At 38.5% G+C, this 14,644-nt stretch overlaps 2 protein-coding genes across 7 annotated transcripts; one reads left to right on the top strand and one right to left on the bottom strand.

The window, feature by feature from the left end:
• The first annotated feature begins 1,823 nt into the window (after positions 1–1,823).
• On the top strand, positions 1,824–8,070 carry LOC110429246 (AT-rich interactive domain-containing protein 6-like). 5 transcript variants are annotated; one of them, XM_089782714.1, is made up of 14 exons: positions 1,824–2,307; positions 2,393–2,456; positions 2,654–3,378; positions 3,477–3,516; positions 3,947–3,999; positions 4,551–4,596; positions 4,746–4,838; positions 5,712–5,834; positions 5,950–6,001; positions 6,087–6,162; positions 6,268–6,466; positions 7,109–7,201; positions 7,527–7,631; positions 7,798–8,070. In XM_089782714.1, the coding sequence occupies exons 2-13, from the start codon at positions 2,451–2,453 to the stop codon at positions 7,629–7,631; spliced, it is 1,611 nt and encodes a 536-aa protein (XP_089638840.1). In that variant the 5' UTR covers positions 1,824–2,307; positions 2,393–2,450; the 3' UTR covers positions 7,798–8,070. The 5 variants fall into 5 exon arrangements, with proteins under 5 accessions (XP_089638840.1, XP_089638839.1, XP_021275803.1 ...); XM_021420128.2 differs by having other exon boundaries at positions 1,826–2,307; positions 5,712–5,813; positions 6,268–6,334; positions 6,416–6,466; positions 7,527–8,070; XM_089782716.1 differs by having other exon boundaries at positions 1,829–2,307; positions 6,268–6,334; positions 6,416–6,466; positions 7,527–8,070.
• Positions 8,071–8,117: 47 nt separating this feature from the next.
• Positions 8,118–13,399, bottom strand: CSLD4 (cellulose synthase like D4). Of its 2 annotated transcripts, XM_021433153.1 has the most exons (6): positions 12,617–13,399; positions 11,919–12,311; positions 10,554–11,358; positions 10,015–10,419; positions 9,583–9,920; positions 8,118–9,412 (listed from the first exon to the last, which is right to left on the bottom strand). In XM_021433153.1, the coding sequence occupies exons 1-6, from the start codon at positions 13,078–13,080 to the stop codon at positions 8,443–8,445; spliced, it is 3,375 nt and encodes a 1,124-aa protein (XP_021288828.1). In that variant the 5' UTR covers positions 13,081–13,399; the 3' UTR covers positions 8,118–8,442. The 2 variants fall into 2 exon arrangements, with proteins under 2 accessions (XP_021288828.1, XP_021296360.1); XM_021440685.1 differs by lacking the exon at positions 11,919–12,311.
• Positions 13,400–14,644: the final 1,245 nt, after the last annotated feature.

The raw sequence follows: 14,644 nt of genomic DNA, 5'->3' as shown, positions 1-14,644 counted from the left end.
ATCCAATTTATGAATCGTGCCTAGAAGATAAAATGACTAAGCTTCCTTCTAGTGAAAAAAGAACAAGAGTCACTGAGATTTTAGAGTTGATACACAGTGATGTAGGTGATCCTTTGACCTACATGACAAGAGGTACGAAAGCATTTGCTTTTGGAGGGAATCGCCACAATCAAGGTTAGCGTAGTAGATAGACATTTCAGGTTCTTGGTACATCGTATTAGAGGACTCACACAGGCTGTCGTTCCCTCAACTTCTGCCAGTACCTCAGCTCAGCATTCTACTGCTACCTTACTTGCTGTCAATCCAGTCTCTACCTCTGTCTCATCCAGCATGCAGTCCATCTCTTAGCATAACACAAGTCCACAAGCCAACAATGTCAAGCAGTCACCATCTCAACCTCAAACAGCTGCTGGCAGCGTCAATTCTGATGAATCACATTTAGACATCAGTCATGCGATTCAGTCAGGAAGATCACGAGCTGCCATTTCCTCTACCACTGCTAATAATTTATCAACTTGGTACCAATCCCCAATCAAGCCGAGAACGAAACCACTTGACAAAATCAAATATTCAGAACTTGAGAAGATTAAGCAATCTTATCCACTGATTCAAGATCAGATTGAAAAGTTGTTTGGTCCTCCTTTGTACTCATAAAGCTGTAAACTTATCATAATCTTCACACAAAATTTGTCCTATAAACATATCTGCAATTCAATGTATAGGACAAATGTGTAGGACAAATAAATAATTCCTTTCAATGTATACCTTCTAAAGATTGCCTTGATCGGAGAAGGGCAAGTAGAACAAGTGTCTTGGTGGGATGAATATTTACCTTATTTCCGATCCAATCTGCTATAAGTGTTGTACCACCATTTTCTAGATCAAGCTGGCAATAAGATCATAACAAGGACTCATGTTGCTGATGAAGATATATGATGTTAATTTTCGAATTGGGCACTTACCGAGGGGGAAGAAGGCAAAGGGCTACGGACTTGGTATAGATGAGTTTTGTCTTCTCTTCTCCTTTGGTGTGATACTGCCTCTCTTTCTGCTATTTGAAACCCAACTGTTTTTGGGTTTTGTTGTATAATCCTTTGCTTCATTTTAATATTATTATGTTCATCAAACATCTCTAGAAATTTTGGATCATGATCTCTTCATTGGATTCAATTTAATATAACGTGTAATAATTAAAATTTTAATATGTTGTGTGATAATTATATCTATATTTTTTAAAATAATATATAATAACTAAATCTTTAACATGATGTATAACAATTATATTTTTTAATATAATATGTAATAATTAAATTTTTAACATAATATGTACAAATATATTTTTCAACATGATATATAATAATTAAATTTTTAACATGATATATAATAATTATATTTTTAATGTAATTTTTTATAATACAAGTTTTATCTATCTGTCAGCTTATCTTTTAATTGTAAAAAATCGAAAATGTTTAATTATTAACTAATATGATTGAAAAATTTAATATTTAATTAAAAAAATACTCAAACGTTTACTCCTAACGCAAGCATTTAACCTCAAAAGTATTGATCACATGGAATCTATGCAACGCCACAGCAAATAAAATCCTGCATGTTATGACTAGGGCAGGTGCCTAGATGGGCCAAACAAGACCAAAAAGGATTACGCCAACGTGGCATCTCCACCAGGGGCCATTTGCCCCAATGGGACAAAATCTAGATAACTTGGCAGGAGTCCAATGGCCACGGAAATAGACACCACCAATTTAAGGTGAGTGATCTCATCTCTCCTTTACCTTCTCTCTCTTCTCTTACTTGGATATCAGACTAACCTGTGTAGGGAAAGAACCACAAAAAAACCTTGGTGTTGGATGCCACTGTTTCTTGCAAATTCAGCCTGATTTGAGTTCACTCTCGGGCCCAATTGTAGTCTAATCCTTCAAAGAACCTTACCAAGCAAAGATGAGAGGGATCGGGCTCAAACCCATTAAGAGTTTCACGGGGAAGTGAACTCATGCGGAGAGAAGAAATCAGCAACGCCTTGGCCCTTGAAAAGGTCATTGGATGGTGCTGTAAAAAAGGGTTTTTTGATAAACTTTTACACGCGTGAGTGAGTTAGGCTCTGACTCTCAAAAAAACAGACTGCCATATCACCTCAACACTTGTTCCTACTCCAACTATCCGCTCCTGTCCTGTTTGGTTTTTTGTTTTCAAATTCAAAACCCAGGGCCAGACCAGGCCAAGCACCTACCGGAGGGTTCACTTGTAACTGGGTCTTAAGTTATTCCCTCAACAAAAACAGACAGTAAAGTAAGTTCTTTTTGTTCGTTTAGGGTTCATTAATGCCGTAGCCCACCAGGGCTATGTCTTAGAAGTTTCATGTTTTTTCCTGCAGGGGCTCAAAAGAAACACCTTTTTTTTCTTAATTTTGTGGCTAACCCGGAAAGCAGGGGATGGATGTGAGTATGGGCAAACTTTTTTCTCTTAGGTTGCAATATAAATGGCAAAAAGGGAGTCATTTTGTTGTAATACTTAGCTTTTGATTTTCTATTTTATTATTATTGTTGTGCATTTTCATTGTTTAGTCTTTTAACAAATGAGCTTGGCTTTAAGGTTATTGTTTTTTTTCCCCTGTTTTCTCATTTTTGGATTTTAGGAACCAGAGAAGATGACTGTTAGTGGTAGTGAGGCTCAGATGGATGATTCCAAACCAGTTATGGAAGCAACCGAAGCTGTAGCTGTAACTGAAGCTGAAGCTCAAGCCCCAGTGGACACAGAAACAGAAGCTGCTGAAGTGAAAGACCAAGTTCAAGTTGAAGAACCTGCCAAACTTGAAGAGGATGGGAAATTGCAGGCTCAGCCGGTCGGTGACAACCCAGATTCAGTGGAAGAACAATCCATTGCCAAGCAAACCCATGAAGACACTAGCAAAACTCCCAATGTTGTTGATGCTGATGGTCAAAATGAGGAAAATTTGAAATCTGAAGAGAATGATGATGCTGAATTTAAGGATGTTGAGGACAAAGCTTTGGCTGAAGCTGTTACCAAAATGGAGGTTGTTGAAGATGATGATGCTGCCATTCATTCACATGACAATGGACTTTGCGGAAGCCCCAACTCTGACATAAAAACCCAAGATGATGACAATGGCGTTGACAATGGGGAGCAAGTGAAGGATTTGACTGCAGAAAGGGAGATTAAGAAGCAAGTGGCAATACCAGAGCTTGGTGAAAAAAACCCTAACCTATGCTTTGACAACTCAGGGTCAGACACGGAAGAGGAGCAAGCAGCTTTTGTGAAGGAGGTTGAAGCTTTTTACAAGGAGAAGAACCTTGAATTCAAGCACCCTAAGTTTTACAAAGAGGATTTAAATTTGCTCAAGTAAGCCTTTTTAAGTTCTCATGTTTGTGGAAACAGTTTTCTTCTTGAAAAGAAAAACCTTCACGGTAATTATTCTGCCCTTTTTCATCTTATTAAAGGTTATGGAGAGCTGTAGTCAAATTGGGGGGCTATGAACAGGTTTGTCTTGAATTCTTGAATTTTCATTTCCTTCTAGGATTCCTCTATATCCCACCTAAAGTCTCTGTCTCTGTCTAATATTTTCTCCAATTCCATAACATGCTTGTACATTACATCAAAAGATGACTAATTTAATTGAAAGTATAAAACTAAAATTGCATAGCATATCTATCTTTTAATATTTTTGGTAATATATGGTTTTCTGAATGCCAAGGAGATGGCTGTATATGCAATATCTGCATGTACAAACTGATTGTTGTCCTTGACATTAAATTGTTATATCAATTGGTATGACTGAACTGGAAAAATACGGTTAATTTAGTTTTTGTGTTTATTTTTAGTATTCTAGAAAACCATTTGTTTGGTTCTTATGGTTAAGAATAAGACAGAGTTGTACACTTGCTTTTTTACCATGTTGTGGACTTTGTAGGTGACCTCATGCAAATTGTGGAGGCAAGTGGGTGAATCATTTAATCCTCCAAAGTAAGGATAACCTCTACTTCCTTGTTGATATCCATCTTCTAGCTTAGTGAGCAATTTCCATAGATTAAGTGCAGAAAGCCTACATATTCCTTCTACTAAAATTAACTTGTTCTCTAGCATCATGTTTTCCCAGCATTTGTGAGTTTCCTAGGTTTTGTTCTTTTTTAGTGAAGCCTTCAATATAGTTATGGTTGACGGATTCTTTGGACAATTTTTAAGGTTCTCTGTTTCCTCATTTACCATCTATGCCATGAGAGTCTTTGGCAATCCAAGCTTAAGACTTAAAATGGCAATGTGGTGAGGTGATTAATGAAAATACCTTTCAAAAAAAAAAAAGAAGCTTGTTCAATTGTGGGTGATTTTTGGACTTTTTCTTATGTAAGGGAAAATCTTTTGTGTTAAAAATTTTTTTATCTGTTAGCTCGTGTTTTTGTTGTTATGGATAAATTTGTTAACGAGGCATCCTCTTGTCCTTTTCCCACAATGATAGCAAATTTTCTTGCATTAATCATATTATATAGTTTATTTATTGATTTATTTATTTGGTGTAGGACCTGCACTACTGTATCGTGGACTTTCCGTATCTTTTATGAGAAGGTTTTGCTCTAATTGCTAATATCTGTTGATTAAAAGAACACAAACATAAGATGTGAATTAAGGCCCCAAACCCCGTCCTTCCTATGTCACCTTTAACTTTTATTTTCGTTATTTGTTATTTTGACATGTGGTTCCATCAATTTACTCAGGCACTACTTGAGTATGAAAAGCATAAGATACATGGTGGCGAGCTCACTCATCCTGATGCTTCCTTTATAGAGGCTAATGGGGTTGAAAGTCAGGTAAACTCTAATTAATTTTAACGCTTGCTTATCACCTTGGCATGGCATTTCTGTTTCATTGTCGACATGAATGCTTTTGTTGTAGCCATATTTTGCTTCAAAATAAGTTATGTTTATCGCATTTTCTTTCATGTAATACCTCTTTTTTGGGATGAACAAGCGAGATTTATACTGTTGCATATCCAAAAGTCGTTTTGTATTAAGAGAATGTGCATCTGGTAATCAAAATGCTGTATTGAAAGTGACTGTTGGTGCCTAAGTTGGTAAGAAAGATCAGAGTGGCAATTATGGAGGTATATCCTCCCTAAAAGGCATGCTTTAAAGTTGGGTCTGGAAAGTTGTTCATCCTCTCCCACTGCTTTAAAACAAAAAGTTAATCATTTTCTCTGTGACACATATGCTATTTATTGGGAATTGAGGTTTTTAAGGAAAAGTGAATGGAAGATGGAGGAGCGTTCACAATTCCTGGAAAAATTCCATAGATATTGTTCAGAGAGGGTATTACAATATGTAATTATACTGGCATATTAGTTGTTTTGACAGCTAGACTGCCTCATCCAATAATGATATGATAGATAAGTCCAGCTTCGCACAAAATGACAAAATCGATGTTTGTAGCAGTCAATATTGTGATAATGTTGAGTTACATGCTGTGTCCTTAGCCGTGATCATATTCATTGTGATATGTTTGAAATTGTATTTAACACATTGACGACATTTACGAACTTATCAAATCATCTGCACGCAAAGCATAAACATGGTAACTCTCTTCTTGTCAAGTTATTGGTTGACTGATATATGAATTTCTTACAATAAATCTTTATCAGGATCTCATATATATTATCGAATGATTTCTGTGAATTTTATGTGTAGGCTGGTAGTAATCAAGCTCCTGGGTCAGGCAGGGCAAAAAGGGATGCTGCTGCTCGTGCCATGCGGAGCTGGCATTCTCAGCGTGTTCTTGATAACGGTGAGGTCTGTCATCCAATAATCAAGGTTTGTGGAGAACTTCGAGGCGTTATGCATTTAATATTTTGTTTAGTCTTTTCTCTTATCCCCTTACATTTTCCCTGATCTCACTGTCTTTCTGCAATGTTTTTAAATTTTCTAGGACAAGAGCTCTAGTCCTGCAGCCAAAAGTGACAGACAACTTAAAAATTTTGGTATGACTAATACACTGGCCTAGCATATTCAGCTACTACAATTTCCAAAATCATTGTCATTCTGAGACTTGGCTCATTGCCTCAGGTTTATTAAAGCGTAAAAAGCCATCCAGTCTAGAGCACAGTGTCCGAGTTGCTCCACTTAAGGGAACGAAACCACAGTTACGATTGCTGGTTTTTTATTCCTAAACTTTTTCCATTTTGTATGATATATGAAACAGTATCTTGACTTCTGGAGGTGCCATAACTCGGCATTTTTTTGGCAGGTTGGATTCAATGGTTATCGATATTGGACCCCCAGCTGATTGGGTGAAGATTAATGTGCATAAAACTGTAAGTCTTTCTCATGTTATCTTTATGACAGTGCGCTGTATCGCTATTATCAATGAATCTCTCTTTCTCTTTCTCTCACAGATTGATTGCTATGAGGTATATGCTTTGGTTCCTGGGCTTCTACGTGAGGAGGTTAGTGTCTCTGGATGATTCTCCTTTTCTGATTTTATTTTTACTAGTTGTATTTTTGCTTTTGAAAATTGCATGATTTTTGAGAGGTAAAGCTTACATAGAAGAGAGACTTCAGTCTAGCAGAATGGATAAGTGTTACGGATGGAATAGTTATTTTTCTACACTTCATTAGGAAATTTGTTTGGGTGCTCAATTGACTTACTTCCTTAGGTCCATGACCAGGAAGTAAGTCAAGGTAAGCCAACAATGGAAGAATACATATATCTAGGTCTTTGTTGGGAATCTGTAGGGACTCATTTTAAGCTTGGGTTAGACTGAATTTGATCAGTAGCCTGACCAATATATCATTTTACGTGCTACCATCTAGGATGTTTATAGTGTTCTTATGTGCTAACTTTGCTTACTCTAGCCATTATAAATGCTAGGGGATCTTTTTGGTGAATTTCCTAGTGAGATTGATTGCAACTAGCTAAGTAGATTAATCTTGACATCTATTTTTTGGGTAAAGTTTTTAATTTAGTCCAGAAGAGCAGCCTACTAAGATTTGCATCAATTGCAGAATCCATTTTCTTCCTTAAACTTCTGCCTTTATATTGTATTTGATTATGGTTGATGAATTGCCTTATGTTTTAAATGAATCAGGTGCATGTTCAGTCTGATCCAGCTGGACGGTTGGTTATATCTGGTCAACCAAAGCAACTGGATAATCCTTGGGGTGTCACACCATTTAAAAAGGTTTGTCTGAGTTGATGAAATTTCATTGTACAGTAGGATGCATGATCTGTTACGTTATTGCAGCATGATTAGGTGACTCTGGAAGTCACTCATGCCTTGAAATGCCACAGAAATTCGTGCTAATGGTAATATGAAACAGTGTCAAATAAAAATGAAATTCGTACTGGTATACCTCTCATTTATGTACTTTTTCCCATAGTATTGAAATAGTTGCAGCTTTATTGAGGATGTACACAACAATCAACTAAAATGTCTCACTGGAATCATATTCGTAGTTCTGTAATAGTTTTTAATGCATGCATTATTGATATGTGCTTGTCTCCAGGTTGTCAGCCTGCCTTCTAGAATTGATCCGCATCAGACTTCTGCTGTGGTTACCCTGCATGGTCAGTTGTTTGTGCGTGTCCCATTTGAGCTGCCTGATGTATAGGTTGTAATTTTTACCTTTTCATAGATAGAGATTTCTCTAGTTTGTTTCAAGAACATGAAAAAAAAAAGAAATCAATCTGACATAATTCTGCAATGCACATAGTTCTTGATTAGTTTATGCTCACAGCTAATGCACAAGCCAATCTCCAGTATTTTGCATTGTTTAGGGGCAGGAAGAGGATGATTTATCGGGTTTGAGAACTTAATGACCTTCAATTGGCTGACTTAATCTGGAAAAGAAAGTGAAGTATTGAATTATGTATAAATGACTGGAGATTGGATTGTGTTTGTTGCATGACCATATGGACAGTAACAATGGCAAGGGAAATGCCGTCATTCATGATCTTTAAAATGTTCTGTACAGGTTCATTTGATTTAACATTGAACATTTGACATCGGATATTTATGTATTCAGACAAGACTTTCCTTGATTCCTTAAACTTACGAGCCCAGCATATTCTATTAAAGAAAATGTTCACTATTTCTGTTTAAAAGAATATAATAATTACAATTTAACAGTTCTATGAACATTTCCCTTTGCTGGGAAATCGGCTGGTTATTCCTCAAATCATCCAGCAGAAATTCTATTCTAGCTTCATCATCTGTAGTTTTTGTCAAAAAGAAAAGAAAACCTTGTTTGTTTTACCTTTCTAATGTACATCATTCGAAATTTATGGAATCCTAGCAGTGAAATCTTCATCATCTGGCTGAGTTTCTCAAGTATTTTACTAGCATCAGTAGAGATTGTTAGTTCCCATATGATATAGTCTTTGATTCAAGAAGCAAAAATCACCAAAACTAGCCCTTTCTGCTCAAGGGAATTCGAAAGTACTGCCTCCCAGACCGTCAGCTTGGGCTGCGCCTGTTGGCGGGTTGATGGCAATCCAGAGCAAGGAAAGTGTGATTGCAATGAGCCCGGACCAAACGAAGACAATTGTGGGTGTCTTCCTTCTCCTGCCCATCAAACCCTTGGCAAAAGGATACAAATGCGCCAACACCCAGAAGCTAAAGAAAGCTCCTCCCATGAACTTACTCCATTGTGGTACCGAACTGTAAACCGTTCTTGAGAATGCAATCGCAAGGGCGATGATGTTTATCATGGCGATTACAATCGGTGGGATCATCAATGAAGTCCACTTCACGAGGTACAAGTCGGCATAGATGTCGTCATTGTCTTCTCCTGCTGACTTTGATGTCAACGTGAAAGAGATCTCAATGCCTGCCATCACTTTAAGAAGACCTTGTATGCATGCAGCTAAGTGAGAACTGGTACCAGAAATGAGCCAAAACTGTTCATTCCTCCACCACTCTTCCAATCCAATGCCGGACCATTTCACCTCTAGGATTGCTAGCATGATGAGGCAAATGGTTATGATTAATAGGTAGACCAAAAACGTAACGTTTAGTGTTTTCACAATGAACTGTCCGGATATAAGTGAAAGTGCAGGGAGGAAGCAATAGACAATGAGGAAAATGGACGTAAAGGGATAGATGCCGACATTAAGATAAGCCAGGCGCTGAAGTATCTTGAGACGCCTAGAAGCAAGGAACGCGTTGTTTCTCGAGAAGAAAATTTCAACTGATCCCGTGGCCCACCGCAGCACCTGGTGAAGTCGATCAGTGAGGTTAATAGGAGCTGACCCTCGAAAGGCGTCGCGCTTGGTGATACAATAGATAGAGCGCCAGCCACGATTGTGCATGCGGTAGCCTGTCACGACATCTTCCGTGACTGAACCGTAAATCCAACCTACGCGGTCACCCCATTCAGTCTTGTCCTCGTACCTGTTGGGAAAATATGGATTCATCATTTCACGTGTGGGGATACTTGTTTTCTCATGTTAGTAGGTCTCTGTTTGTCAAATGTTTTTTTTTTCTTTTCTTTTTAAGGTTTTATGGTGCAATGTTAATACATTTTGTGAGGATAGTCAGTGTTGTTTAAAAGAAAAACATACCAGCAAGAAATGGCGGAGACAGCTTCAGCAACAGTAGCGGCATCAAGTGGTTCTCGTGGGATTCTGAGAGCACCGGGAGGCCGTCCAAATTTGATGGCAGGATGATCTGCAATCGGGCGGCCCTGGAACTCAGCGATTGGTATAGACTCCGCCAGTAACGTAGAATTTCCAAATCGCTTGGGCAATAGATTCACATCAAGATCAGGATCAAAGTCACTGGTCGTTAATGGTTGTGTTTCGCTCTCTTTCACCTGAGTCATTCTCTCAGGATTTGGAGGATCGAACCCATATAATGCAAACCGCCTGAACATGCAGCCAGTTCCCACATAAACAGGGCCCTGCAGAGGTCATGTTTCATTCTTAGGCAATTTCCCAGTTTAAGATTCCTTGAAATAGTGCTTATAGTTTATCCTGAATGAAAGAGAAGAATACCTGCACACCATCAAGGGCACGCATGTTACCATCAAAAAACACGGTGTTGTGATTAGCATAACGATCAGAAGGATCAATGCCTTCAAATCTCTGAGGGAACTGAATGTAGCAGATGTCTTCGCCACCTCGATCCATCATAAAGCACATTCCTTCGCGAATAGCTTTGCAGTTGTATATATAGTGATCGCAATCAAGGTTAAGAATGAATGGGCCGTTGGACAGTATGGCAGATGCTCGCACCAAAGCATTCATTGCACCCGCTTTCTTGTTATGATCATAGCCTGGACGCTTCTCCCGTGATACATAAACAAACATTGGGAGCCGTATGTCTATATCAGTGAAGTCTAAGAGTTTATCTTCACTATTTCCCATAAGTGGATCATGACTAGGCGGCTTCAACATCACCTATTCATTTTGGCCATCGCCAGTAAGCGTTCATGCTTCATCTAATTAGTAATTAGGCAGGAAACTGAAACGAAGGACTGAAATAAAAGCATTTTGTATTTATATAAATGTTTTGGCATAGCGCAGATGCGTACCTGGAGAATTCCAGCATGGTCCCCCTTGGAATGTTCACTGGAAGGAACAGACCAAGTTCCAGGCCAGTGGGTGCCATCAGCCATCCATGTGGCCTTTAGGACCTTTGGTTTCTCCAAAGGGTCAGCCCCGGTCTCCCTAAGGTGTTTCAGCATCTTCATTTCCTCCCTCGCATTGAATGCCTCCGATCTCCTTCTGATTGAGTCAGGAAGCCCGTTGATCCTCACCTTGAACTCATCATACTCCCTCTTCATCCTTCTCCTATCCTTCACAAAATCAGACCTGCTCTTGTTCTTAGTTGGGTCAACTTTTAAGCTGAAGTAGGTTTCAGGATTCCTAGGCTCGATATCATGTTTTCGACAAAATGGAACCCATAAATCAGCAAAACTCGCAGCCTCTGCCATTGCCTCAAAGGTGAGGAGGGCGCCTCCATCATCAGAGATGTAACAAGAAACCTTTTCTACAGGATAATCAGCTGCTAATATAGAAAGGATTGTATTTGCAGTGACGAGCGGTGGCTCCTTCTCCGGATCAGCAGTGGATACAAACAGGTCCACTCCAGGGAGGTCGGAGCGGCCTGTCGGATTGGATGGTGATGGCATGTCAAACTTTTCGCGGAGGACCTCAAGATCCGTGGAACGGTTGATTGGACAGAGTTTAGGAATCTGATCAAGGATCCAGGAGAAAGCAAACCATAATTCACACACAATTGACATGAGCCACAACCATATTGCATCGTCATTTGGATGCACCAGTCTCCAGTGTAAGAAGAAGCACAGCACCACCAATCGAGTTGCAATCAACAACCTATGTAAAAATGATCAATAAGCGGTTAATACCACCTCAAATTGTATTTCCGTGAATTCATTTTCGTTCTCTATTGAGATTAATTCTACCGCTACCAGCCCACACCAACACTAGCCGGTGTTGATTTCATCTTTAATATACTAATCTAACAATCTTTCCCTCTCCTTTTTGCTCCTTCTCAATTTCCTTTTTAAATGCCACGACTTTTCTGAATACATTTTTCTTTTATTTATTTATTTATTTCTTACTGATGAGTTGCTTTCTTATTTCTTCTTCTCTAATAAGTTTCTTTTTGAAAACAAGTACAATAAGCCACCAAAAAGTTAAAAGATCAGGATATACATGATAAGAACCAACCCACACCAAGCATCAACCTTAAGAAACTCACCTAGATTCCCCAACCACAGCCAAATAACAAGCAAAAGAGCAGCCCAGAAGAAACTAAGACAGACATGATACCCAGGCATTGCCGTAACGCCATGGAAAATAAACTTGAACAAGGACAGACCAGGGAGAACACGTCCAGAAAACTGAGAATATAAACTGAATTTACAGTGTACCTGTAAGGGCTAAGGATGGCTGCAGGGATTGGAATCCTCCGACTTAAGGGTTTCCAAGGCTTATCATTGTTCTCCATCAACTCCCCATGAAGCCTCTCATCTTCATCATCTCCATACATGTCATCTTGAGGCCGGAAAGCATTACCATAGCCATAAGTACCACTTGTCTCAAACAACCACCTGTTGTGATCGAAGTCTCCTCCTTGATTCCTTTTCATCATAGACATATTATTGGGATCCCTTTTACCATCCGGTGCAGGCAATTTTAATGTTCCATTGGAATATTCTGGCCCGTCATCGTCATAGTCTCCGACTCTGTATGGTTCCTTGCAACCTGGACATAGGCCTGTTTCTTTTTGAGCATCCATGTAGCAATCCCTGCAGATTTTGAACCTGGAAGGTACAGTAGAGTTATTCATATATGATCAACATGATATATATTCCATGTTTTCATTCTATCCTTAAACACACTGAAATATGCATGGAGAATTAGAAATTTAGTGAAAAGCAACTGCCTCTCTCATCTTCTTCATTCTTCATTTTAATACTTCCGCCAAGGATAGAGGATAGAATATTGTCACTACAAACTGGCGTTGGTTGAATAAGCATGCAGGAGTTCGAGCCAATTCCACCTGCTTAGGTTATTTGGTTTTGGTCTATAACAGATAAAAATAAAGTGACTTTGTTGCAGAGCATACCTGCATTCGCAAGGCGTTACATCATTTCCTCTCTCATCCTTCATGATCTTGCCATCACAAGCAGGCATTGAGCATGAGGCCCCCTTAGCTCCAGCCATCTGAGGATGACTGACCTCCGAGTCAATCACCCTGTCCATGAGATGGGCTCGTGTTACACTATTGAAACCCCCAGTGAACAGAGAATTCGAAACGTACTGCTCCTCAGCCTTTGCAGCTACAGAATTATCCATCGGCTGATTGTCTGGCGTGGGAGGAATGTGCACAGTGTAGTTCATGTAATCTCCCGATAGTTCTCCTGACATGTCAATGTCTTCTCTTGATAGGCTAACATACCGGCCACTTGAAGTTCGTCTTGCAAATTTTACAGTCTGTCCATTGGAATTACGTGAGCCAGCCTGAGAGTTGCCAGAACCACCAGGGCTCCGCTGTCCTTTCTTAGATGGTTGGGAAGATAGGGATGCCATTGTTGTTTAAATAAAAAATTCCTTTCCCTATCAATTCTTCAAGCCTTGGCCTAATTGATTGCGGAGTTTATGACATTTGCATTAAAACTGATCTCTGCACCTATGCATTTCCAGAATGGTGGAAACACTTCACTTGTTCTAGCCTTGAAAGTAAGGCAAGTTCAATTGGGTGCCTGAAAAATTTTCTGTTCGAAGATGTCAGGAAAAGGTAAGGGTATAAGGGCGAAATGTGCCTATACCAAAATGGTTCAACATGAAAAGATAGAGGGAGGATGAGGCAATTGTGTCCTTTGATAATTTCTTCCTATTTTTTCCACTAATTTTGGACCAAATTGGAAGCACATTGGAGTTTGGTTTGAGAGAAAGAGGTGAGAAATGAAATGTGGAAGAAAGATGATTGATGGTGGGAGACCAAGTCCAAGGTAAGAGGGGTGTTCCTGATGGTCCGTTATACGGGTTTCGAGGAGAGTTTTTTGGTGGAGGGAAGCGCTTGTGTTGTGAAGATTTTGTTCCATGTTCCATGTTCGTGTTGGGTTCTTAGTTACCCATCATGACTCTTACAAATTTGGTTAATTAGTTAGGATCAAGTCAGTTGGATTCCTCAAGTCTACATTCAGGGCATTTAGAAAACACTAGCTCCTAGCCTCCTATATTTTCTAACTCCTATAATTAAGTGGTCTGTACGCCTCCAAAATTTTCTAAAAGAATTGTGTTCTAACTGGTGCTGTGTCCTGTTTCTAGCCCAAAAACAAAAAAATTTGCAAATTAATAAGAAATTTTCGTGAATTCATTCAATGATTATTTATCAAAATAAAGCAATTGAGCTTGCTATGGGCATTCCTCACTTGTAAAATCCTCAATATAGTATCCCTCGACTAATCAAATTAAAGAAGTAAAATACGTGATTTATTAATTTCGAATATTAATTATAAAAAGATTTTAAAAAATATCTTTTAAAATATTATTATATAAATCGTTCATATCAGGACCATGATCATGGCATGTCACATTTTCTCCAACTTAGATTACCCTAATCCAGATTAACTTCGAGAAAAAAGTTAGGGTTCAATGCAACTTCTCTCTTGCTTTTTTCCCTTTTCCTTCCTCATTTGACTATGACCTTAGGCAAGGATCGATTTAAAAATGTTTTTGGTACTATAATTAAAATAATGATAATAATAAAAAAAATTAATAAATTGATTAACATCATTAATTATATAAATTCTAAAATAAGTAGTACAGTTAATAAAGATTTTTGGCATTTCAGTGATACCATGTACGCCAATTGGATCAACATGGGTCCACCTTTGCTTAGGGGTAGGGTTCAATTATTCTTCTTTTCTTGCTTTTTCCTCTTCCTCTAAAGAGTTATGCAAGCATTTAATTATTCTTTCTTTTACCTTACTTGATCAAGAGACGAAAACATTTGAATTTAACTCTTTGAATAAAAAAAAGACATGTATTAATCATTGGCTCAAAATATTTGGATGTAAAATATACTCTATTATTCTTTTCAAATAAAAACAGGAATCAATATGCCAATTATTTTTTTTATGTTATTTTC

The sequence above is a fragment of the Theobroma umbraticum genome, unplaced genomic scaffold, assembly GCF_002168275.2.
Source record: "Theobroma umbraticum cultivar Fairchild unplaced genomic scaffold, ASM216827v3 scaffold_30.0, whole genome shotgun sequence".
Taxonomy (NCBI): domain Eukaryota; kingdom Viridiplantae; phylum Streptophyta; class Magnoliopsida; order Malvales; family Malvaceae; genus Theobroma; species Theobroma umbraticum.
The sequence above is the reverse complement of the archived record's forward strand: the minus strand, read 5'-3'. Positions and strand labels throughout refer to the sequence as shown.